This window comes from Osmerus mordax, chromosome 4 (genome assembly GCF_038355195.1).
Source record: "Osmerus mordax isolate fOsmMor3 chromosome 4, fOsmMor3.pri, whole genome shotgun sequence".
In the NCBI taxonomy this organism is placed as follows: Eukaryota; Metazoa; Chordata; class Actinopteri; order Osmeriformes; family Osmeridae; genus Osmerus; species Osmerus mordax.
Window position 1 is genome coordinate 3,338,232 of NC_090053.1, and position 24,514 is coordinate 3,362,745.

Here is a 24,514-nt window from a genome sequence, read left to right on the forward strand (position 1 = left end):
GTGGAGGGTTACCTTGAACTGCATGACCCAGCCGCGGTCCGGCACGATGTCGTGTGTGACCGCGTACACCTCCCGGCCGTCCACGCTGCCGCACACCATCACGCCGTCCGGAGAGCTGCAGAACCGCTGGACCGAACAGTCCTCGGAGAACAACCAGTGGTCACTCACTAAGACGGAGGGAGAGAGACATAGGAGAAGAGAGTGAAGGAGAGAGAGGCAGAGGCAGAGAGAGAGGCAGAGGCAGAGGCAGAGAGAGAGAGAGAGAGAGAGAGTTGTATTGTTTACTATATATTATGTTACTATCAACATTTACGTGTATGTCTTCAATATATTTCACGTAAACAATGATGACTTGACCACCATACAACTGTCCTGAGCCCATCCACCCAGCCCACTGACCCACACCCATCCACCCAGCCCACTGACCCACACCCATCCACCCAGCCCACTGACCCACACCCATCCACCCAGCCCACTGACCCACACCCATCCACCCAGCTCACTGACCCACACCCATCCACCCAGCCCACTGACCCACACCCATCCACCCAGCCCACTGACCCACACCCATCCACCCAGCCCACTGACCCACACCCATCCACCCAGCCCACTGACCCACACCCATCCACCCAGCCCACTGACCCACACCTATGGGGGAGTCCTCCAGCTCGCTGACAAGCCCTGTCCTGCCCGTGGTGGTCCCGTCAGCGGGCGCTCTCTCGTGGTTGGGCAGCGCCACCCCTCCGAAGGTGTCGGAGATCTGCGCCCGCGGGTCGGAGCCGGCGATCAGCACGTTGTCCAGGGCCCAGTCGCTGTGGTCCGCCCCCTCGTGCTGGGGCTGCCACCAGCGCACGCGCACCCCCTCCTGACGGGCAGCAGGGGGCAGCAGCACGTTGACGAACCTGAGAAGAGACACATGGGAGCAGAGAGCAAGAAAACATCCACTTTAGAGTTGTACCCATTTAGCAGGACGCTTTTATCCACAGCGCCTTACGAATAGCAGTCGAGCAAGAGTTTGTTGCATCGCATAGCTTAAGAACTGTAAAAGATAGGCCTTGTGTGTGTGTGTGTGTGTGTGTGTGTGTGCTGACAGGAACCCCCACCCTGGCTTGGTGTAGAGGTCGTAGAAGATCTCCGTCAGCAGGATCCAGTTGATCCCTCCGTTCAGACTGAACTCCAGTAGCACGCCCTGGTTACGGTTGCTAGGGGGGATCATGCAGCCGTACATGAAGTAGAACTGGATGAACTCGGCGTTGGTCAGGTTCAGGTCCACGGTCACCAGTTGCCGGCTGCAGCTCTGCACGCACGCACACACACACACACCGTGGTCAAAAGGAGGGGGAAAGGGAACACATGAACAGAGAGATCAGTGGATGGATGGATCAATGGCAATCAGGCAGATGGAAGGAGGAATGGACTGATAGTTGAATGGATAAATCATTAGACAGATGAACGGACAGGCGAATGGATAGATGGATGACTGGATGGAGAGATGAGTGGAGAGAGGGAAGGCTGATAACAGGATAACCAGACAGATGACTGGATGGAGAGATTAGCGGAGAGAGGGAAGGCTGATAACAGGATAACCAGACAGATGACTGGATGGAGAGATGAGCGGAGAGAGGGAAGGCTGATAACAGGATAACCAGACAGATGACTGGATGGAGAGATGAGCGGAGAGAGGGAAGGCTGATAACAGGATAACCAGACAGATGACTGGATGGAGAGAGGCGTACCCCGCTGAAGTGCAGCGCCGCCCCTGAGGCCACCGCCCCACACACGGTGCTCAGCTTGGCCCCGGTCACCAGGTGCCAGTGGCCGAGGGAGGGGGACCTGCTGAAGCTGTCCTTCAGCTGGGAGGGCAGGGGCCCCACAGGCTCGTCACAGTACTCCCCGCCCCACTCCGGGTCACACCTGGGGGGGGGGGAGGTTACAGTGTGGAGAAACTTAGCATAGCCACTACATTTCCTGGAAGCATTTCATGAATGCTGTGAATTACAGTGTTAAGTGTGTCTGTTAAGTGTGTGTGTGTGCGTGCGTATGCATGTGTGTGTGTGTGTGCGTGCGTGTGCATGTGTGTGTGTGTACTCACACGCAGGTGCTCTGCTGGCAGCGTCCGTGTCCAGAGCACATGTCGGGGCAGCCGTCCCCGATGTAGAGGTTGTCCAGAGCCCAGGTCTGCTGCTTGTCAAACGGAGCCTGCTGGAACCAGCGGAACCTGGTGGCCGGGGACCTGACACACACACACACACACACACACAAGATTAGGGCATGAACCACCGTCATACATGTGAATCTATATACTCTATGCATGTATGTGCATATGCAAGCATGTGTGTGTGCATATATACTGTATGTGTGCTTGAGTGTGTGTGTGTTGCAGGAAGTACTGACCTGGCGTAACTGGGGATGGGCAGGGTGACCCGCCCCCACTTGTTGAAGGTGTCAGCCACCAGCAGCTTCTGCAGGGTGTAGGAGGAGCAGTCTGGGCTGGTGGGCAGGCAGTCTCTCACCACCGGCTGCCAAGTCAGACCCAGATCCAGAGAGTACTCCAGCTCTATGGCTGTGTTAGGGCACACGCACACACGCACACACACACACACACACACGAAAAGTTAGAAACTACCAGTGTAGATCAGTAAAAGTAATCAATAATGATAAATGATCAATAGAAGTGTTTTCCCATCCTGTCACCTTGACTTAACCCACACATGAACCCTAACCCATGCATGAACCCACACCCCCACCCTAATCCTAACCCACACCCCCACCCCCTGGGCTAGCTCTGCTCACAGTAGCAGGAATTGGTGACGGAGCAGGAGGCTGAGAAGTCGAACTGGATGAAGGCGTCCTGGCCCAGGCTGATGTCGGTGGTGACGGCGTAGCGCGTGTTGGACTTCTCGATGAAGGCGAAGGCGGGGCCGTCGGAGCCGCACACGGGCATGCGTGTGCCCCCGGGGTGGAGCAGCCAGGAACGGCCGTCCATGGAGGAGAAGTCGTCCTCCAGAGGCCCCCAGCCACTGGCACTGCCCCCCACCACCACCTGGGAGGAGGAGGAGGGGGAGGAGAGGGGTGAGGGAGGAGGAGGGGGAGGAGAGTGATGAGGGAGGAGGACGGAGAGGAGAGGGGTGAGGGAGGAGGACGGGGAGGAGAGTGATGAGGGAGGAGGACGGAGAGGAGAGGGGTGAGGGAGGAGGACGGGGAGGAGAGGGGTGAGGGAGGAGGAGGGGGAGGAGAGGGGTGAGGGAGGAGGAGGGGGAGGAGAGGGGTGAGGGAGGAGGAGGGGGAGGAGAGTGATGAGGGAGGAGGAGGGGGAGGAGAGGGGTGAGGGAGGAGGACGGGGAGGAGAGGGGTGAGGGAGGAGGACGGGGAGGAGAGGGGTGAGGGAGGAGGAGGGGGAGGAGAGGGGTGAGGGAGGACGAGGGGGAGGAGAGTGATGAGGGAGGAGGATGGAGGGAGGGGGGGGCAGAGAGGGAGGGGATCAGGTTCATGTGCATTACAGTGAGCATGTCAGGTGCTCCAGTAGCTAATCCAACATGGAGGCCAACTCAAGACCACCTAAAAAATGGCGTGGGGTGGGCGGTACGAGTTCAAAGGTGGGACCCTGCCACGCCCCCTGGACCCAGCCACGCCCCCTGGACCCAGCCACGCCCCCAACCACGCCCACTGGACCTCAGGCCTCACCTGGTCGATGACCCAGGGGCTGTAGAAGTGACCGTTCTCCGAGGGCTGCCACCAGCGCAGGCGCGTGGAGCTTGTGCGCGCCCTCAGGGGGATCTCCAGGGCAACCAGACGGGCCTGGTTGCTGCTGTTGCTGAACAGGAAGTCCTGCAGCAGGCCCCAGGTCAGTCCACCGTCCACGGAGAACTGGAGGAGCACGGGCTGGGAGCGCGGGTCTGGAGACGCCTTCCCACAGCCCAGACGCAGGAAGAACTGGACGAACCTGCACACACACACACACACACACACACACACACACACACACACACACACACACACACACACACACACACACACACACACACACACACACACACACACACACACAGCACAGACTAGTTGAAAACTAACCTTACCAACGGAAAAGTGCATACTTTTCAATAGTGAGACTTAATGAAGCACGTGTGTGTGTGTGTGTGTGTGTGTGTATGCATATGTGATCTATATGTGTGTATGCTTGTATGTGTGCGTGTGTGTGTGTCCGGGTACCTGGCGTTGGACAGGTCCATGTCGCTGGTGACCAGCATGCGTAGGCCGTCCTCGCTGAAGAACAGGTGGTTTCCACTGGACATGATGCCACACTTCCTGGATGGCTTCCCTCCGCTCAGCAGCTTGAAGCGCTCTCCGTCCACTGCTCCTCCTGCACACACACACACACACGCTCACACACACACACACACGCACACGCACACACACACACACGCTCACACACACACACACAAGCCAAACACACACACACGCAAAATACACATACCAAACACACACACACAAATTGTAGTGGTCATTGACATGTCCCTCCATTCTCCCTTCACAGAACATCCCATTAAACAACAGTCTTTAGGTGGGGAATATACTCATGGTGTCACACATACTCCATCTGGGTTTGTGTGGGCATCTGAATGTTGCGGTACCTTCGAAGTCCTCCTTGAGGAAGTCTGGGTTGGGGATGTCTGGCAGGGAGCAGTCTGGGCCTGAGTATCCCGGGTCACACACACAGTGGGTGCCCCCCACACATGCCCCGTGCCCGTTGCACATGTCCTGGCACTGAGGGCCGATGTAAACGTTGTCCAGGGCCCAGGTAGGGGGGGAGGAGCCACTGGAGTAGAAACCCTGGTACCAGCGGAACCTCACGGACCTGGAGAGAGAAGGGGGGGAGGGAGAGAGAGGTGAGAGAGAGAGAGAAAAAGAGAGAGAATGGGGGGGTATAAGGAGTGAGGGAGATTGAGACAGACGGAGGAGGGAAAGAAGGATGGAGATGGTCTCGTGCTCCTCACCCGCAGAGCCGCAGCTTTCCAAAGTGGACGACCTCTCTCCTCCAGCCCTGGGTGGTGCCGGGGTAGTACACGCTGGCGGGGTGGAGCTCTGTGGAGCAGAGGGACGAGGGCTGAGGCCCGCCCGAGCACAGTGGGACCAGGAGGTGCCAGGTGGCCCCGAAGTCTCGCGAGAACTCCAGCCTCACCGGGTTGGCGGAGGAGCTGTCCGCCGTGCAGCCCACGTTGATCTGGGTGTCATGGAAACACGATAAACATCCCCTGAACGAGCTTTCTCCACAGCTTTGAGTCCTGTTCTCTAATGTTCCTCCGACGTTCTACTGTGACTAACCCTGCCCCTGGGGATCCTTCCTGCTTCCTCCGTACCTCAAACTGGATGATGGTGTTCTCGTTGACGTCAATGTCCCTGGTGGTGATGGAATGTTCCCCCGGCTCGCTGGAGACAAACACCATTGCAGACTCATCCTCCTCCCTGAAACAGGACAGGAACGCGCCGGCGTCACAAACAAACGTACTCCATCCTCTATGAATCCCTGTCTCATTCCATGGTAGATACGGAACTAATGACACAGCTGACGTTTGCTTGTTTCACTGACCATACACACATTTGCCAACAGGTTAGGTTTGTGGAAGGTCTCAACCCATTGATTGGTTGTGATTGCACGGACACAAGTCCACTATGTTCATTTATAATATGTTTTTATCCCATGGAAAAGAGCTGAAATAAGAAGTAAAATTTCTGACAGGTAAAGGATCAGAGATCTCTAAGGTAAGTATTAGGGTAAGTATTCAGGTAAGTATGGTCCACCTATATTTTGATAAAGGTTAAGGGTTACAGTAAGATTATGGTTAGGCTTAGGGAAAGGTTAAGGTTCAAGTGAAGGGTGAGGGTTGACTGAGCACTCACAGGCCACTCTTCTGGTAGGGGCAGTAGAGGCCTGTGTTCCCTCCAGGGTAGAAGAGCCAGTTCCCCTCCTGCGGGCCTCCCTCGAAGCTGTCCGACACCACCGGAGGGTTGTGGAGGGAGCTGCCGTCGATGATGAGGTCATCGATCACCCAGACCTCCTCCTTCTTACCTGCACACACACAGCGCCAGAGGTCGTCTCACGAGTGTGGGAGTGTACACGTCTGTGTGTGTGCATGTGTGACGGGGGTCAGATGGCTGAGTGGTTAGGGAGTCGGGCTATTAATCAGAAGGTTGTTGGTTCGATTCCCGGCCGTGCTAAATGACGTTGTGTCCTTGGGCAAGTCACTTCACCCTACTTGCCTCTGGGGGAATGTCCCTGTACTTACTGTAAGTCGCTCTGGATAAGAGCGTCTGCTAAATGACTAAATGTAAAAGTTCAGGTGCTCGTATGAGAGAAAATACACTGTTTGATTTTGTAGGTGTGCGTGCATGTTAGTGAGTGTCTGTGCACATGTGTGTGTACATGTGAGGAAATGTGTCTTTGTGTGTGTGTGTGTTCTCACCGCTGTTGTAGGGCTGCCAGAGGCGGAAGCGGGTGGCGTTGGTCTGGGCGCTGGCGGGCAGCGCCAGGTGGAGGAACAGGGTGTCGGTGGACGTGGGGAAGTAGAACTCATCCAGCAGCAGCCAGCTGATGCCCCCGTTCACAGAGTACTGGAGGAGAACCGAGTGGGAGCGCTCTGGGACGCCTGGGAACACACACACACACACTGTTAATCCACCATCTAGGAGACCAGAGACAGCAGAGATGGAGGGAGAGTGAGGCCCACCCTTGGTGATGAACTTGAAGGAGAACTGGATGTAGAGAGTGCTGGTGCAGTCCAGATCTCTAGAGACCAGTAAACGCAGACCATCCTACAAACCACACACACACACACACAGAATGCAGAGGGACCAAGATCAAATAGTGGGAAATAATCACACAAAAATTTCTTTCTTTCTTTTTTTCTCAAGTGTCATAATACATAATAGGGGGAGAGAGAGAGAGCGAGCAAGAGAGAGGGTCTGGGTCATGTGATCCCCTGCAGGGGGGGGGGGGGTTCTCACCCCTTTGAAGATGAGGGCGGTGCCAGACTTCAGGGGCTCCCCGCTCAGGGTGCCCCGCTCTGCCCCGTACACCTCGGGCCACTGCTCCGCACGCAGGTTCTCGTTGAAGTCGTCTCTCAGGATGGAGGGCAGGGGCTCCAGGGGCACGCAGTGCGCCCCTCCGTAACCACGGTCACACCTGAGAGAGGGGGGGCGGGGGGGGGGTTAAGGTGATCGTTTCAGGCAGATCTAAATGTTGAAGGGATTTGTGTGTGTGTGTGTGTAACTTACACACAGCGTCCGTTGTCACAGAGCCCGTGTCCAGAGCACATCCAGGGACACCCAGGTGCCAGCAGCACGTTGTCCAGAGCCCAGCCCTCCGCTCCGGGGGTGAAGTGGGTCTGGATCCAGCGGAACCTGGTTCTGGGAGAACTGGTGGAAAGATACAGAGCGTGTCTACAAGGTGTTTTAGACTGGGTTTACCTGAGCCAGCACACACAACAAACACACACACAGGCATTCACACATTCAAACACACACACATATTTACATTTAGCAGACTCTCTTATCCACAGTAAGTACCGGGACATTTCCTTGAGACAAGTAGGGTGAAGTACCTTGCCCAAGGACACAACGTCATTTTGAATGTCCATGGAATCGAACCGGCAACCTTCTGATTAACAGCCTCCCCCCCCCCCCCCCCCCCCCCGCCCCCCCCACACACACACACGTACTTGGCAGCGCTGGGCAGGTAGACTGTGACCCTCCTCCAGGTCTTGTACTGGGTGGACATGTAGATGGAGCTCTGCGTGTAGCCGGCACAGCCGATGGCGGGCGGCACACACTCGGGTGTGAGCAGCGTCCAGCGGCGCCCGCAGTCGCTGGAGAACTCCAGACGCACGCCGTGGGCCAGCGTGGCCGACTGCAGGGCCTTGCTGCACCCCATGCTCAGGTCAAACTGCAGGAAGGACGAGCCGGACACCTCAAAGTCCCAGCTCTCTGCGTAGCGGGGCTTCTCTGTGGGGAGAGGAGGGGGGGCGGGAGGAGGAGGGGAGAGATAACATGGTGAAGATGAAGAATGGTGTCTGGTTGCAGGCTTCATGTAAATGTTACAGCACAGTGTTACATTGTGCTGTAAGATGTGTGTAGGCATCCAATATGAAAACAGTGTTATGGGCAGGTTATGCATCTTCTGGCTTTTGAACGATACATTCCCTGACCATGTGATTACATTACAGCGAGTACAAAAACTACAGCACGCAAAGTCAATAGGAGCACAGAAGTGCTCGAAAGACCCCATAAATAATGTGTGCGGGTGTACGCCCCCGCGCATGTGTGTGTGTGTGTGTGTGTGTGTGTGGAGAGCGAGTGGGGGGATATAATAGCTACCATTGATTCATGTGTGTGGATATTCCACCCCATAGGGGAACACACACATCATGTGGCTACACCACACATTAATGCTCATGGATTCGTTGCCAAATGACTGTTGGAGGGCTGTGGCTTAATGGACCAACCCAGAATGTCATTTGATATTTGCACAAAGGACATCCACTCCAAACAACACACGCTCATAAATAACTACTGGGATGTTAAATCAAGTTTGGAGGAATTCATTATTCATGAGATGTGGGTGTCGAGGAAAAGGGCTGATTCACTTTCAGCCTGGGTTACTTACTGATGTGTTGAGGTGCAGTGTGTGTGTGTGTGTGTGTGTGCAGTACTATGCGCGTCTGTGAATGTGAGAGAGTGAGTGAGTGTGTGAGTCTGTGTGCATATAGTGTGTATGTATACGCGTGTGTAAGTGTGTGTGTCTGTCGTACTGTCGATGGCCTCAGAGTTGAAGGTCAGGGCCGTGTCCAGGGACAGGCAGTCCACGGTCACCTCGCCCCCCTGCACGCGGTACCAGTTGTGTCTGAGAGGGGAGCTGCCGTCAAACTTGTCATGGAAGCCCGTCCTGGAGCTGTCGTTCATGCCGATCAGCACGTCGTCCAGGGCCCACTGGGCCGAGTGTTTACCTTGGGGGGGGACGGGGGGGGGACGGGAAGGGGGGGACGCAGAGAAACATTACAGGCCTCATCTAAGCGTGCTGTTATCATAACACTACCAACTGAGAAGCCTTGATTCTGCTAGAGGTGTGTCTTTGTATGTGAGTGTAATAAAACTGTCTGTTCTGTATGTGAGTGTGATAAAAGTGTGTGTGTGTGTACGAATGTGAATATGTGTGTGTGTACCAGTGTGGGTATTGAATGTCTGTATGTGTGTGTGTCACCACCCCCTCACCCTGCTGTGGCTGCCACCAGCGGAACACGGTGTAGGGGGTCTTGGCGTGGGGCGGCAGCTCGATGGTGACAACCTGAGGCTCCAGGAAGGAGCCAAAGTCCAGCTCCCTCAGGAACTGCCACTGCACGCCGTTATTGGTGGAGAACTGGACCAGCACCCCTGGGAGACACGGGGGAGAGGAGGACAGGATGAGAGGGCAGGCAGCAGCGCGGCCCTGGGATAGAGGGGTCGGTCTACTGACTCAGCTGCACATGAGATTGGAGGAGGACAGAACATGGATCTCTATAGTGTTGGATGGACTACAACACCTTAAACGCTGGTTAAACGTGTACAGAAGATGAAAAAAAACAGAGAGGGAGAGAAGGAGTGAGAGGAAGGGAGAGAAAGAGAGAGAGAGAGAAAGAGAGAGAGACAGCAAGGGAGTCAGACGGCAGAGAAAGTGTGACATGCTGGAGTTCAAAATCCACATTTCCTGCTGCAGTGTCAGTGAGCCTCCACAGGGAGGCAGCAGAGAGCTTGGACGAGGCCGAGGACGGCATGGTCACCTTCGTTCCGGGAGCGAGGCCGGGCGCAGGTGGGACCCAGGCTCTTGCTGCCGATGCGGATGTAGAACTGGACCAGCCTGGAGACGGGAGACACGGGAGAGAAACGGGATTGTTTTCACTCACGGCGTCACGCTTCATTTACATTACATTTACATTTAGACATTTAGCAGACGCTCTTATCCAGAGCGACTTACAGTAAGTACAGGGACATTCCCCCCCGAGGCAAGTAGGGTGAAGTGCCTTGCCCAGGGACACAACGTCATTTGGCACGGCCGGGAATCGAACTGGCAACCTTCAGATTACTAGCCCGATTCCCTAACCGCTCAGCCACCTGACTCCCGCTTCAGACGTCTCACGGTGGGGGGGGGGGGGGGGGGGGGGCGCGGGGGCGGAACACTGACCTGGTGTTGGTGGTGTCGAGGGGGACGGTGCGGGCCTCCCTGCTCCCTGGGCTGCTGAAGTAGAGGGCCTTGCCCTCGCTGATGGTGCCGCAGCCCCCGACCCCGCTGACCCCGCTGACCCCCACCCCGCTCAGGCTCTGCCACAGCGGGCTCAGCTTGCCATCGAAGCCCTCCGTCAGCTCTGTGGGAGTGGCCGTCGCCGGCACGCAGCTGTCCTGCTCCACTGCGGAACACACACACGCGTGAGCACACACACACACACACACAGATAACAGACAAATTGTTTGAACATTCTCAATGCGATAGAACGTTCACTAATCTCCCCTCCCCTTTCATTTAGCTTTTATCTTCCTCCTTCTGCTCCCCTCACCTTGTGTTTGTAAGTGTGTGTGGGTGTGTATTTGTGTGTGAACCTGTGCGTGTGTCTGTGTGTGTGTGTGTACCTGTGTAGCCCATGTCACAGAAGCAGACTCCAGAGATGCAGTCTCCATGTCCTCCACAGTGGTTGGGGCAGGGCTCTGAGATGTACACCCCGTCCAGGGCGAAGGCCGGGGCGTCGCGGTACACGCTGCTCTCCTGGTACCAGCGGAACCGCGTCTTACTGAGGGAGGGCAAGACACGGAGGTCAAAGGTTATTCAAGGAATTAAACCCTATCTGACTCCGGGTAAGCATATCCTTGCATTTCAAAACACGTGCAATACTAATTGGATGATTAATTACAATTATACATACTGTATATATATAGCCAGATCATATATATAAATAAACCTCCTTTGAGCTCAACCTACTCTCACAAATCAGACTGTGTGAATAAACCCAAATGAAAAGTGTGTGAAGTCTGAGCGGCCCGCCAGCTCACCTGGCGGCCACGCTGCGCGGTATCACCACGGTGACCCTGGTCCACTGCTCGTAGTCTCCGGTGTGGTAGAGGGTGGGGCCCCTGAGCTCCCGCCCGCTGCCCTCGCAGCCCCCTCGGCCCGGGGACCCGGGGTAGCAGCCCTCCCGCACCAGGGCCCAGGAGCGGCCCGCGTCATGGGAGAACTGCAGCATGACCGGGGCCGCCCCGCTGAACTGGGCCTCGCAGCCGATGTTGAGCTGGAGGGGGAAGCCATGAGAGGGGAAGAGGGAGAATCAGTGAGAGCAGGGAAAATAAACTCAACGGATTAAGGAGTTAAGTCGGAGTTTGGGGATGTTAGTATCCAGCACCGCAAGGTAACAGTGATGCCTACATTCCAAATGTCCTTAACACAACTTTCCAATACAGGTTACATGAATAAACATAAGGTATCGGATGAGTTGAACGAGTGGTCAGTTCCTCCATCTCTAAAGCGTCAGCAGTGGTTGGAGTGTGTCCTCTCCTCGTTGTTGCGGCGTCGCTACCTTGAACTGCAGGGTGTAGCCGGTGCGGAGCGCCAGGTCTCTGGTCACCGCCACCCGGTCCCCGTCGGAGCGTCCGAACACCATGGCGGAGGGCGTGGGGGCGCAGAAGCTGTTGTTGCTCTCGCGGTCCATGCCCTCGTTCCCCAGCATGAGCCACACGCTCATCTGGTTCAGGGGGTAGTCAAACGCCGGCTTCTCGTAGAAGTTCTGCGCGTGGGAGGGGGAGAACGTCTGGTTACAGTTGGAACAGGAGGTGGAACAGTAGGTGGAACACGAGGTGGAACACCTGGCAATGTGTTGTTGATTTAGCACCAGGAGGGTTCATTTTACACCTTGAGTGTTCATATAGGTCCCCTCTCATCATCAGGAACACACTGGTGTTAAATCAACACATTTTCTCAACACAGTCTACCTCAATTACAGGTGGCTAGTCTTCCTCAAGACCAAAGTTAGCAGTTATGCGTCTATCATTATGGGATGGCTTTGCCCTGGGCTCTTAGCTGTGAGAATCTCCAGACTCTGACCTGGGGGAGGGTGGGGTTAGCTCTGACCTGGGGGAGGGTGGGGTTAGCTCTGACCTGGGGGAGGTGGGGTTAGCTCTGACCTGGGGGAGGGTGGGGTTAGCTCTGACCTGGGGGAGGGTGGGGTTAGCTCTGACCTGGGGGAGGGTGGGGTTAGCTCTGACCTGGGGGAGGGTGGGGTTAGCTCTGACCTGGGGGAGGGTGGGGTAAGCTCTGACCTGGGGGAGGGTGGGGTTAGCCATGGGGATGATGTGCTTCTCCCGCTCTGACAGGATGATGACGTCGTCGATGGCCCACTGGTCGTAGCCCTCGCCTGAGTGGAGGGGCTGCCACCAGCGGAAGCGTGTGGACGGAGTCTTGGAGGCCAGCGGGAGCTCGTAGTGGACAAACCTGAGGGGGGGAGGCAGAACTCAGAACTGTATTCAGAAGGACAAACGAGGCAAGAAGAGTGTGTCTGTGTCTCAGTGTGTGAGATTGTGGTGTGGGGGGGGGGGGTCTCCAGGGTGGATGGCAGGTAACACTAGTTACCCCCCCCCCCCTCTTTCCCGTAGTTCAGGTGCTGGATTTCCCCCTTCCTTGCTCCCCCTCTCTTTTCTCCCTTAACCCCCCCTTCATGGTTCAGACTGGGCTGGTTCCTGTGAAGGTGTGGGGGTGTGGGGGTGTGGTGGTGTGTGGGCGTGGCCTCACCGGGGCTTGGTGAAGTCAGTGAAGTACATCTCGGCGATGAGGCCCCAGCTGATGCCGCCGTCGTTGCTGTACTGGAGCAGCACGCCCTCCTCCCTGCTGTCGGCATGGTTACACTCCGCCCAGTCCCCGCCCACTCGCAGGTAGAACTGCACAAACTCCGCCCACTCTGTGTCCAGGTCCCAGCTCACGAGCTGTCTCAGTCCAGCCTGGTGTACACACACACACACACACACACACACGCACACACACACACGTACATAAGTACACACAAGCATCATGCACACGCACACTAATGACTCCAATGTGTCTGTATGATGTTATATGTTATTTCCAGTGTCAAGATGTTGTAGTCGTACCTTGCTGAAGTACAGAGAGGACCCGGATGAGACCACTCCACAGCCCATGTCAGGGGTCACCACCTCTCCACCTATCACTTCCTGCCATGCGGCCAGCAGTGCATCCTGGGACTCGAAGTCCGACAGGACGCTGGAGGACAGAGGGGAGGAGGGCAGGCAGTCTGTTCCAGAGAAACCCTCGTCACACCTAAGAAGAAGAAAGAGACGGTATGTTGAGGGTGTGTGTGTGTATACGTGTGTGTGTGTATATATGTGTGTGTGTGTGTGTGTATACGTGTGTGTGTGTGTGTGATTACCGACCTGCAGTGTCCGTGGTCACACCAGCCGTGTCCGTGACACATATGGGGACACTGCTGTCCTATGTAGATGTCATCCAGAGCCCACTCATCCTGCTCGCCATAGTAGTTCTGGATCCACCGGAATCTGGTGGCACTGGACCTGGACACACACACACACACACACACACGTACACACACACACACAAGCATACACACACACACATACACAAGCATACACACACACACACAAGCATACACACACACACACACACACACACACAAGCATACACACACACACATACACAAGCATACACACACACACACACACACACACACACACACACACACAAGCATACACACACATACACAAGCAAACACACACACACACACATACACAAGCATACACACACACACACACACAAGCATACACACACACACATACACAAGTATACACACACACACACAAACACAAGCATACACACACATACACAAGCATACACACACACACACACACACACACACATACATACACAAGCATACACACACACATACAAGAGAATGTAAATGCGAGACAGAGAACAAAGGAATTCGAAGAGGTTATTTGGATGGAAATAGGAGAGATTACTGCATGCCTGACCCAGATCAATATTTGATCATCACATTTGATGCTTTATACTCTGCCTGATATGAGATCAATGATTCATACACATCGTGCCCTGGTGAGGATCATTCAGTGCTCCATCATCTAGAACCTAGTGTGTGTGTGCATGCTCATGTGTGTTTTAGTGCATGCCGTCGCATGTGGGGCTCCTGATGGATGATCCCAGACAGTCAAGTATACGGTGCTGTGTGTGTGTGTGCGTGGTTGTGTGTGTGTGTGTGGGTGTGTGTGTGTTGGGGGAGGACACTGCTCCAGTGACGTGCATCGACCCCCAGCTGCACCTGATCATGCAGGCCTGGTCTGGAATCCTCCATCTCCATTACAGTCCTGCCCCCCCCCCCCCCCCCCCTGCCCCCCCTTGCCCCCCCCCCCCCCCCCCCGTGCCCCCCCCTGCCCTCCTCGTGATGGAGGAGGATGAGACCAGGACACCTTTACTTAGGAGCCTGTGGGCAGAGCAGGGGCTGGAGGTCACAGTGTCCTTGGGGAGCGGGGGGGGCAGCGGCTGGGAAGATTGACTATTTGAGTGTGTGTGTGATCGCATAATTCCTGTTCATATGAACACATGCTTGATCTTTTACAAAGAATGTGTGTGTGATTGTGTGTGTATATGATTTTGTATTTATACATTCTGTGTGTATGTGTGTGTGTGTGTATACAATGTGTGTGTGTGTTCCTCACCATGTCTTGTGGGGCAGAGGCAGGGTGATGCGTCTCCAGTCTCTGAACTCAGACGGGTGGAAGACGCTCGGCGCGGTGAACTCAGAGCAGCTTGGCATGCCGGGCAGACAGGCCTGGAACGGGCAGAACACAGGTCAAAGGTCACACAGCGGCACGCAACACACAGAGACTCACTATGACCATGCCCCCCCCCACGTATCCAGACAGGCCGTTCTGCTCCACCACATGCAGTGTAGTCAACTGAAGAGACTGACATGGTGATGGATCCATCATAGGAATGTGATTTGTACACTGCAATTGTTCTGTTTGCCAAGATTTAAAATCTTAGTTCTGGAAATGTAATATTTATTATCTTGTTAAAAAAATTATTTACTAGTTTCTATCTTTTAATTTGTGGTATATTCTTAAGCCTACTTATTTCTAGACTGGAACCAACTTATTTTAAGATATCTTGTCGAGTAAAATTATCTGTCCATGTAGCAAGATAATTTCACTAGTATTAAGTCATTTTCTCTTCAAATTTAGTGTTAATTTCTTGTATTTTAGCAGACCTTTTTTGCAGTGTAAACGGGGGGAGTTGAACCACAGTAAGCAGGTGGGTATCTGCTGTGAATCTGCCGCACAGGATCCAACAATGTGGTTCTGGTACTTGGGGAAGACTCATTAAGTCTTATTCAGTTCCAAAGATGATAAAAAATCATTGGGTTACTTGACAACTTGGAATATTTATGGTCCCGTTGGAAGCATGGAAAATCTTTGTTGAATCATTAGATGATAATCTGCCTGCTGATTCAACTATTCATGTGTTTTGATGATAAGAAGTAATTGCAGTAATTTTTCCAACCGCAGGAGACCAAGTGATTATTATTATATCATTATTTAGACATTATAACTGATGCTATAATGGAAAGATCAATATTCATGTTCATAAATAAATTATGTATTTCATTGCTATTATCCAGGGTGACTTATAGAGCTTTCCCCAACTCATAACCAATGACACTACAAACTCCTGTTGAAAAGGGCAGTCCATTTCAGAAACCTAATTATTCAAAAAGAACTCCATTTCCCATCCCATCCCTTACCTCCTTGACCAGATGCCAGGTGAGCCCGTGATTGGTGGAGAACTCCAGCCGAACCTGCGTGTCAATGTTGGGGGAGGGCTCTCGTCCGCAGCCCATGACCAATGAGAACTGGAGGCTGTAGGACGCTCCGATCTGCATGGACTGGGTCTCCACGTAGCGCAGGCTAGATCCGGGGCTCGGCTCCCCAGAGAAGCTGCAACACAGGGGAGACTTCAGGTAGCACCTGACCCTGACTGGGTGAAACTGCAGGTCCACAGACACCGATGATGCAGCAACATACAGAGAGAAGACCTATGCTATGCACCTGTCGGGTCATTTAACCAAACTTTTTCATGTTAGTGTTTCAAGTTTATTTTGCCATCTGTAACGAGGACAGGCACACTGGAATTCTGTGGCCCTGGTCCTTTTGTCAGTTTCCTAGTGGCCTATCTAAACCTGGAGTAAATCATCTAAACTAGTGGTTCTCATTCCTGGTCCTCAAGGACCCCCTGTCCTGCATGTTTGAGATGTTTTCCTGCTCCAACACACCTGATTCAAATAAATGTCTCGTTATCTAGCTCTGTAGAAGCCTGGTAACGAACATGCATTTGAATCAGGTGTGTTGGAGCCAAGAAACATCTAAAACATGCAGGACAGGGGGTCCCTGAGGACCACTGATCTTAACCAATCAATCCTCCCCTTCCAGTGTGTGGGCGGTGTTGGGTTGAGGCTGTGTGAGGGTACCTGAGGGTCCAGTCATGCTGGCAGTAGGGCTGCACGTGGCCCAAGTAGAAGCCCAGACTCTGGGTGACGTCCAGAACGTTGCTGAAGTCCAGGCTGATGGTGTTGAACAGGACGGAGGTCATGGTGATCTCGTCCAGCGCCCACACGTCCAGCCCTCGCCCCGAGTGGTACGGCTGCCACCAGCGGAACTGAACCCCAAACTTACGGGCTCCAGGGGGGAGCTCAACAGACACGATCCTGGGAGAGAACACAGGAGGGGAGGAGGAATGGAAAGGTAGAGGCATGGAGAGGAGATGTAGAGGGATGGAGAGAGGGGACGGGATGGGTGGAGGGAGAGGGATGGGAGAGAGAGGTGGAGGGATGGAGAAAGAGGAAAGGGATTGGAAGGGAGAAAGGTTGGAGGAAAGGAAAGAGTGAGGGAGGGATGAGTGGAGAGAGAGAGGGAGGGAGGGATGAGTGGAGAGAGAGAGGGAGGGAGGGATGAGTGGAGAGAGAGAGGGAGGGAGGAGATGAGTGGAGAGAGAGAGGGAGGGAGGACAGAGAAGGAGTGTGATGTGTTATCACTGACTCAGGGTGTCTGGGTTCTGACTCAGGTGTCTGGGTTCTGACTCAGGTGTCTGGTTCTGATTCAGGTGTCTGTGTTCTGACTCAGGTGTCTGGGTTCTGACTCAGGCTAGGAATGCTGCTCCAGGGCTCACACAGTCACAGGGTGCATGCACTCAGTGGCCTCTCGTCAACACACACACTAATAAAGACACATGCAAACATAACACACACACACATTAAGGTAGCAGTGTCTTATCCTGACACATGGCCCTGTCTGGGCTGATGATGAACTCTCCAGGTGTGTTTGTGTGTGTGAATTTGTGTGTGTTTGAGAGAGCTCTCCAGCCCAGCCAGCTCTAGGAGTGTGTGTGAGCTCTCCAGGACATCAACACTGGGAGTGTGTGTGTGCTGGTTACTTTGTCTTCATTACACAGTGAGACAGCACTAACTGACTCAATGGCTCCCCTGCACGTTCCTCGCTCCCCCTTTCCACCAGCCCACCATTAAGGAGGAAATGTGTGTTAATGGCTTATGGTCTCTCTGTGCTTTAAACACAAACACACATAAATGCATGCACACTCTCTCTCTTTCGCTCTCTCTCTCTCTCTGCTCTCTCTCTCTCTCTCTCTCTCTCTCTCTCTCTCTCTCTCTCTCTGTCTCTCTCACACACACAAACACACGCACGTACGCACACGGTGGTCGCTACCTGGGCTCGTGGAAGCCCTGGTAGGCATAGTGCTGCAGCAGTGTCCAGGTGATGCCGTTGTCTGAGGAGTAGTGCAGGAGGACGCCCTCCCCCGCCTGGTCAGGGGCGGGGCAGGAGCTCAGGATGCTGCGGCTGCCCAGCCTCAGAGTGAACTGGAGATACCTGAGAGAGAGGGGGGGGGGGGGAGAGAGATGAGATGAAGAGGGATGGAGCGAGACAGAGGGGGAGAGAGTGTGAGCGAGAGAGGAATGTTGGAGATGATGAGGGCCAGACAAGTAGAGGAGCGAGATGAAGGGAAGAGGGTAGACACACAGTCAGCCAGGGAGGAGAGGTGTGTGCAGGGGAGGGGGGGGGGGTGATGGATGTTTGTGTGTGAGTGTGTAGGTGTGTGTGTTCCACATTGCCCGGAGCGTTCCGTCTCCTAACCTGGCTGTGAGCTATCCAGAGGAGCGGTGACAAGATGGCGTCTGCTGTCTCTGTTGAACACCAGGGCCTTGCCGCTGGCCAGCACGCCACAGCCGAAGCTGACCTCGGCGCCGCGCAGCGACGAGAAGCTGTGATAGGAGGACAAGCGGGGGCTGGAGAAGCCCTCGGACAGGAAGGCCGGGAAGGGTCTGGGACGCAAGCTCACATGCCGGCCCACTGAACCCAGGTCACATCTGTGGGAGGGAAGGGGGAGAGAGAGGGGAGAGAGAGAGAGAGAGAGAGGAGAGAGAGGAGGAGAGAGAGAGAGAGAGAGAGATGAGAGAGACGAGAGAGAGAGAGAGAGAGAGAGAGAGAGAGAGGAGAGAGAGAGAGAGAGAGAGAGAGAGAAGGAGAGAGAGGAGGAGAGAGAGAGAGAGGGGAGAGAGAGAGAGGAGAGGAGAGAGAGAGAGGAGAGAGAGAGAGGGAGAGAGAGGAGGAGAGAGAGACAGAGAGAAGGAGAGAGAGGAGGAGAGAGAGAGAGAGAGAGGAGAGAGAGAGAGAGAGAGAGAGAGAGAGAGAGAGAGAGAGAGAGAGAGGTTGCTCTCGATCACAAAGCTCCAGCGATGGTCAGAGTAAACAGTGAGGGCGCTGTGGTTTCTTACTTGCAGCCGGTGCGAGAGCAGTGTCCTCTTCCGGAGCAGAACCGCAGGCAGGACGGCCCGATGTACACTGGAGGAAACACACACACACATACGTTTACAGCAGCGCACAGCTGAGGAGTGTAGTCATGGCAGTCCTACAGGCGGTTGTGTTCAGAGTGTCTGTGGTTCTAACCGTTGTCTATCGCCCACATGTTGCCTGTGCCCATGCCAGACTGTCTCCAGCGGACTGGGTGGTCTCCGTCAGGGCTGCGTTGGGCAGGGGGATGAGATCCTGGTCCAACTACACACACAGACAGGTACACACACAGGCTTAGACACACTCACACACACACGCAGATGGGTAAACACACAGAGTGGCTTAGACACACACTCACACACACACAACACAAACTATTTATATAATACAGTAAAACTCCCTGAGGGTAGGGCAGATTTTACTGACACAGACTTACACAGACTTACTGACACACATACGCACACACACACACACCCGCTGTAGTTGTCGGAGGAGTAGATGGTGCTGTGGGCCAGGTGGGGTCCAGCACACAGCTCTGGGAGACACTCGGTGTGGAGCAGAGACCAGGAGCGCCCGTGATTGGTGGAGAACTCCAGGTTGACGCTAGCACGGAGAGAGACCGCATGAGTCTTTAAAACACCCCGTGGTTAACTAAACCTTAAAAACACCTTGTACTGCTTTCAGTTTCACCGTCTTACTACGCACATTCCAGTCACCCTAACCAACATAATCAGGGCTGTTTAAGACCAGAAAGACAGTCCTCGGACACTGGAGCTACTGACTCCACTTCAAAGCCAGCAAGATTCAAGGTCCAGTGGGGTGCTGAAGACAGGCCTACCTGTTGGCAGGCTGGTAGGAGCCGCAGCCCAGGTTGATGGAGAACTGGGCCACGTGGGTGTGGGTGCCTGGGAGCACGGGCAGCAGCTGCATGAAGTCCAGGGCCCACACGTGGCGCCTGGAGCCGCCGTGGGCACGCTGCTCCAGGCAGAACTGGGTGACGGGAGTCTGCAGCTCGGTGGGCAACGCCACCGACACAACGCCTGGAGTCTGGAGAGGGGAGGAGGAGGAGGAGGAGGGAGAAGAGGGGAGAGGAGGGAGGGAGAGGAGGGAGAGGAGGAGGAGGGGGGGGATGGGAGAAGAGGGGAGAGGAGGGAGGGAGAGGAGGAGGGGAGAGGAGAGGAGAGGAGGAGGGAGGGGAGGGAGAGGAGGAGGGGGAGGGAGAGGAGGAGGGGAGAGGAGAGGAGAGGAGGGAGAGGAAGGGAGGGATAGGAGGGAGAGGAGGAGGAGGGGGGGGAGGGAGAGGAGAGGAGGGGAGAGGAGGGAGGGAGAGGAGGAGGGAGAGGAGAGGAGAGGAGGAGGGGAGGGAGAGGAGGGAGGGGGAGGGGAGAGGAGGAGGGAGAGGAGGGAGAGGAGAGGAGGAGAGGAAGGGAGGGATAGGAGGGAGAGGAGGAGGAGGGGGGGAGGGAGAGGAGGGGAGAGGAGGGAGGGAGAGGAGGGAGGGATGGAGGGAGGAGGGAGGAGGGGGAGAGGAGGGAGGGAGAGGAGGGAGAGGAGGAGGGGAGAGGAGAGGAGGGGAGTGGAGGGAGCGGGAGGAGGGGAGGGGAGGAGAGGAGAGGAGGAGGGGGGGAGAGGAGAGAGACGAGGGAGAGGAGAGGAGGGAGAGGGAGAGGAGGGAGAGGAGAGAAGGGAGAGGAGGAGGGAAGAGGAGGGAGAGGAGGAGGGGAGGGAGAGGGAGGGGAGAGGAGAGGAGGGAGAGGAGGAGGGGAGGGAGAGGAGAGAGACGGGGGAGAGGAGAGGAGGAGGGGAGAGGAGGGAGAGGAGAGAAGGGAGAGGAGGGAGAGGAGGAGAGAGAGGAGGGGAGAGAGAGGAGGAGGGCAGGGAAAGGTAGGAGGTAACAGAAAGGGGTGAAAGTAAGGACAGAGCAGAGGATGAGACAGTCAATATTGTGAGCAGACACACAGAGGCCTGGAAGGTGAGGTGGGACCTCCAGTACATCACAGGAACATGTGACCTGGTCGTACCCTGTAGGAGGAGTAGGGGCAGGGTGTCCAGTATGACGCGCTCCCCTCCTGCCCTCAGACCTCCCAAACAGGATGACATCATTCTCGTGGGACTCCCCGGGGTCACACCCTCCACCCTCCTGATGGAACACAAACACATCGCTCAACTGTCAAAACAAGAGACTAAACTGTCCTTTGACGTGGTGAGTCAAGTTTTTTCGTTTAGGGTGCTGTGTGTGAGAGGGTTAGGATGCTGTGTGTGAGAGGGTTAGGGTGCTGTGTGTGAGAGGGTTAGGATGCTGTGTGTGAGAGGGTTAGGGTGCTGTGTGTGAGAGGGTTAGGGTGCTGTGTGTGAGAGGGTTAGGGTGCTGTGTGTGAGAGGGTTAGGGTGCTGTGTGCGAGAGGGAGCTGGTACCCATGGTGAAGTAGAATCTCAGGTTGCCGAAGGAGGTCGTGTCCAGATAGGGGGTGCACACTTTCCTCTGCCCCTCCCCCCTCCAGGACCAGGGCGGAGCCAGACTCGACCTCGCCACACTGAGTGCCGTACACAGCCCCCCTCAATGTCCCAGCTACACAGAGGGAGGAGGGGGGGAGAGAAGAATAGAGAGAGTGAGAGGGAGGGAGGGAGGGAGGGAGGGAGGGAGAAAAAGGTGTGTTGAGTTCCATTAGCACCTCAATTTTCCACAAATGCTGTCATACCAAGGTAAGCACTTAACACATTGTTTCACTCAAATAATAATGACAAGGAAAAACACCTAACACCTTACAGGTACACAAACCCATATACACAGTCGAAAGCACACACACACACACACACACCCCACAGCTGAGCTCAGGATCCTCATTAGCACTGGCAGCAGTTGACTCAGCGTGTCTCATCTCCCCACACCTCTCTCCTCCATCCCTCTCTCCTCCATCCCTCTCTCCTCCAACCCTCTTTCCTCCATTCCTCTCTCCTCCTACTGTCTCTCCTCCATCCCTCTTCCTCCTACCCTCTATTTCCATCCCTCTCTCCTCCATCCCTCTCTCCTCCATCCCTCTCTCCTCCATCCCTCTCTCCTCCATCCCTCTCTCCTCCATCCCTCTCTCCTCCATTCCTCTCTCCTCCTACCGTCTCTCCTCCATCCCTCTCTCCTCCTACCCTCTGGAGCAAAAGAGAGCTAGACAGAGCTTGGAAAGAGAGAGAGAACTAGGAGAGAGAGTATAAAGAGAGAGAGAGAGAGAGACTGAAAGAGAGAGTAGAAAGGAAGAGAGTGAAAGAGAATGAAAAAGTCTTATTACCATACAACTACCTAATGGGCTAAATCTGTCATCCCGTGCAATTGCTGCACTTGCTAACTGTATAGGTATGTGTGTGTGTGTGTGTGACATGCTCCCAGTTGAACAGATGGAGTGACATCTCTGTAGCGGTGGGAAGCGGTGGCATTCACCACCTGTGCCAGTGCTCCGTGGGTGTCACATGACGCGTCACCTTGACATATGACAAGTGACAGCTTTACCCTGACGCAGGTCCACCGGTCGCCTAGCAGCTGATTATTCCCCCTGGTTACTATGGAAATCAATATGAATCAACTTACTGACTTCCCAGTACTATAAACATTGCTCATATGGATTGGGTTTCAACAATGGTTAAGATTAAAGACATTAATAATGATATTTAATACCCGAGGACTTACTTGGAGGGAGGGCTCTCAAAGTCTTCCTCCCAGTAGCTGCGTCCCTCCTCGCGGTGCAGGTCGATGTCACGGGGTGGTGGCGAAGGTGTGGAGCACCCCCTCGCCGCCATGGAAATACAGAGCATTGCCCTCTGACTGACAGGCATGCTGGCAAATCACAAAACACAGTCAAATAACCACGGCCAATACCACCTTTAGGACCACCCCCCCCTCACACACACACGACACACAAATACAGAAATGCTACATATAAATATGGCATCATACCTTCACAGTGGCTCCAGGGAAGAAGAGCCAGTTGGGCCGTGTCCGGGGGGGTCCAGGTTGTCCTCCATGAGGGGGGGTCTGTGAGCAGCGTTGACCAGCAGGGATGTTGTCGAGGCCGCCAGCAGGACTCGTAGCCCTCTGGGCCCTGGGGGGGGCTCCTCTGGAGACCAGCGCAGGCGCACCCCCCTCCCCTCTGGAGGGGGACGGGCAGGGCCAGGAGGTGGACCACCGTACTGCTGTTAGGTCGGAGCTCTGCAGGAGGGGAACGAGGAAGGAGGATCTTAGCTTGGTCGAGGGAAAAGTGTGTGAGAGAAAGAGAGAAGAAAAAAGAGAGAAAAAGCGAATAGAGAAAGGACCGAAAGAGAGAGAGAAGAAGGAGATTACAGTCAGGAAAAACAGGGAAGGGTTGACAAATTGAGAGGGGGAGGTGTGAAAGAGGTAAAAAAAAAAAAGGAGAAGAGAGAAGACAGGGTGTTTGCGACAGATGGAGGGATGTGCGCGCGTGAGAGAAAGAGAGAGAGAGAGGGAGAGAGGGACACAGAGAGAGAGAGAGAGGGAGAGAGGGAGAGAGAGAGGGAGAGGAGGGGACACAGAGGGGAGAGAGAGAGAGAGAGAGAGAGAGAGAGAGAGAGAGAGAGAGAGAGAGAGCGAGAGAGAGAGAGAGAGAGAGAGAGAGAGAGAGAGAGACCTTATCTTCTCCAGGACGATCCAGTCATCTGAGCTGTTCAGGCTGAAGGACAACGGTGATGCTGGGGTCTGCGTAACTGAAGCGACAGGAGCCGGAACCTGTGAAACACACACGCAAACATTCCCACGAGTTTAGCAACACAGCGCAAACACACACACATTCACACACAGTCATAGACAGAAGGGTTTACATTGGTACTTCATGAGTCGACAGCTCTGTGTATTAACGCCGCTCTAAGCCCCTGCAGAGAGGTGGCGGAGGCCAATGTTAAATAATGTGTCAGCTTTCCTTTTTTCCGCCATCAATCGAGATTTGCCCTCCGTCACACTGGCAATGATCCACTGGTGCCCCGGGGGCCGCGGGGAACCTAATGGCAGAGCCCGGCTTCACACCCACCCCCCCTCCAGTCACTCAAATGCATGGACAGCGTGGGAGTCTAAGTGATCGGCTTAGCCAAGGAGAGCAGTGTGTACTGTTTATGTAGTTGGGTGATATATGTGTGTGTGTATGTGTGCATGTATGTGTGTGTGTATTTGTGTTTGTATATGTGTGTATGTATTTGTGTGTGGGATATTGGGTCATAGGTCACTAATGGAATAAAAAGTCATTCACCTGGCACCTTAGCAATGCACTAAGGAGAGAGCTATCACTCCCTCCCTCCTCCACTCCCTATGATGTGTGTGTGATGTGTACGTGTGTGTGATGTGTGTGTGTGTGATGTGTACAGTACATACGTACCCAGAGCAAACTGAAGGATGGAGGCAGTGCTGGGTGTTCAGAGGCATGGTGGTCTGAGAAAGGACACACAACACAGGTAGGTGTTACACACACACACACACACACACACACACACACACACGTGCCAGACAGCTTCATCAAACAGGGCCGCGACAGACTGTAAAAACAGCTTATGAGAAGTAAATCAAAAAGCATCCACACTAAACCTGCTGCGAGGCGTTCATCTCTTG

The 24,514-nt window shown here is 54.7% G+C and overlaps 1 protein-coding gene across 1 annotated transcript in view; it reads right to left on the reverse strand.

Annotated features, from left to right (window-relative positions):
* The window catches only part of reln (reelin), an 85,683-nt gene that overhangs the window by 8,861 nt on the left and 52,308 nt on the right, over positions 1-24,514 (reverse strand). Inside the window, 54 exon segments of the mRNA XM_067234163.1 lie at positions 13-167; positions 649-902; positions 1,104-1,297; positions 1,737-1,914; positions 2,093-2,233; positions 2,395-2,563; positions 2,794-3,043; positions 3,685-3,943; positions 4,210-4,357; positions 4,632-4,855; positions 4,995-5,221; positions 5,358-5,463; positions 5,899-6,067; positions 6,462-6,644; positions 6,726-6,810; positions 7,003-7,180; positions 7,273-7,413; positions 7,716-7,998; positions 8,805-8,999; positions 9,265-9,423; positions 9,810-9,886; positions 10,211-10,433; positions 10,654-10,811; positions 11,071-11,306; positions 11,592-11,798; positions 12,331-12,502; positions 12,800-13,005; positions 13,156-13,342; positions 13,456-13,593; positions 14,773-14,885; positions 15,858-16,050; positions 16,581-16,817; positions 17,833-17,997; positions 18,261-18,442; positions 18,444-18,491; positions 18,887-18,966; positions 19,072-19,128; positions 19,131-19,177; positions 19,387-19,518; positions 19,754-19,962; positions 20,937-20,954; positions 20,956-20,979; positions 20,981-21,045; positions 21,325-21,415; positions 21,417-21,481; positions 22,590-22,662; positions 22,664-22,738; positions 22,859-22,891; positions 22,894-22,974; positions 22,977-23,101; positions 23,539-23,593; positions 23,595-23,644; positions 24,285-24,313; positions 24,486-24,510. Of these exon segments, the coding sequence (XP_067090264.1) occupies positions 13-167; positions 649-902; positions 1,104-1,297; positions 1,737-1,914; positions 2,093-2,233; positions 2,395-2,563; positions 2,794-3,043; positions 3,685-3,943; positions 4,210-4,357; positions 4,632-4,855; positions 4,995-5,221; positions 5,358-5,463; positions 5,899-6,067; positions 6,462-6,644; positions 6,726-6,810; positions 7,003-7,180; positions 7,273-7,413; positions 7,716-7,998; positions 8,805-8,999; positions 9,265-9,423; positions 9,810-9,886; positions 10,211-10,433; positions 10,654-10,811; positions 11,071-11,306; positions 11,592-11,798; positions 12,331-12,502; positions 12,800-13,005; positions 13,156-13,342; positions 13,456-13,593; positions 14,773-14,885; positions 15,858-16,050; positions 16,581-16,817; positions 17,833-17,997; positions 18,261-18,442; positions 18,444-18,491; positions 18,887-18,966; positions 19,072-19,128; positions 19,131-19,177; positions 19,387-19,518; positions 19,754-19,962; positions 20,937-20,954; positions 20,956-20,979; positions 20,981-21,045; positions 21,325-21,415; positions 21,417-21,481; positions 22,590-22,662; positions 22,664-22,738; positions 22,859-22,891; positions 22,894-22,974; positions 22,977-23,101; positions 23,539-23,593; positions 23,595-23,644; positions 24,285-24,313; positions 24,486-24,510 (7,574 nt within the window).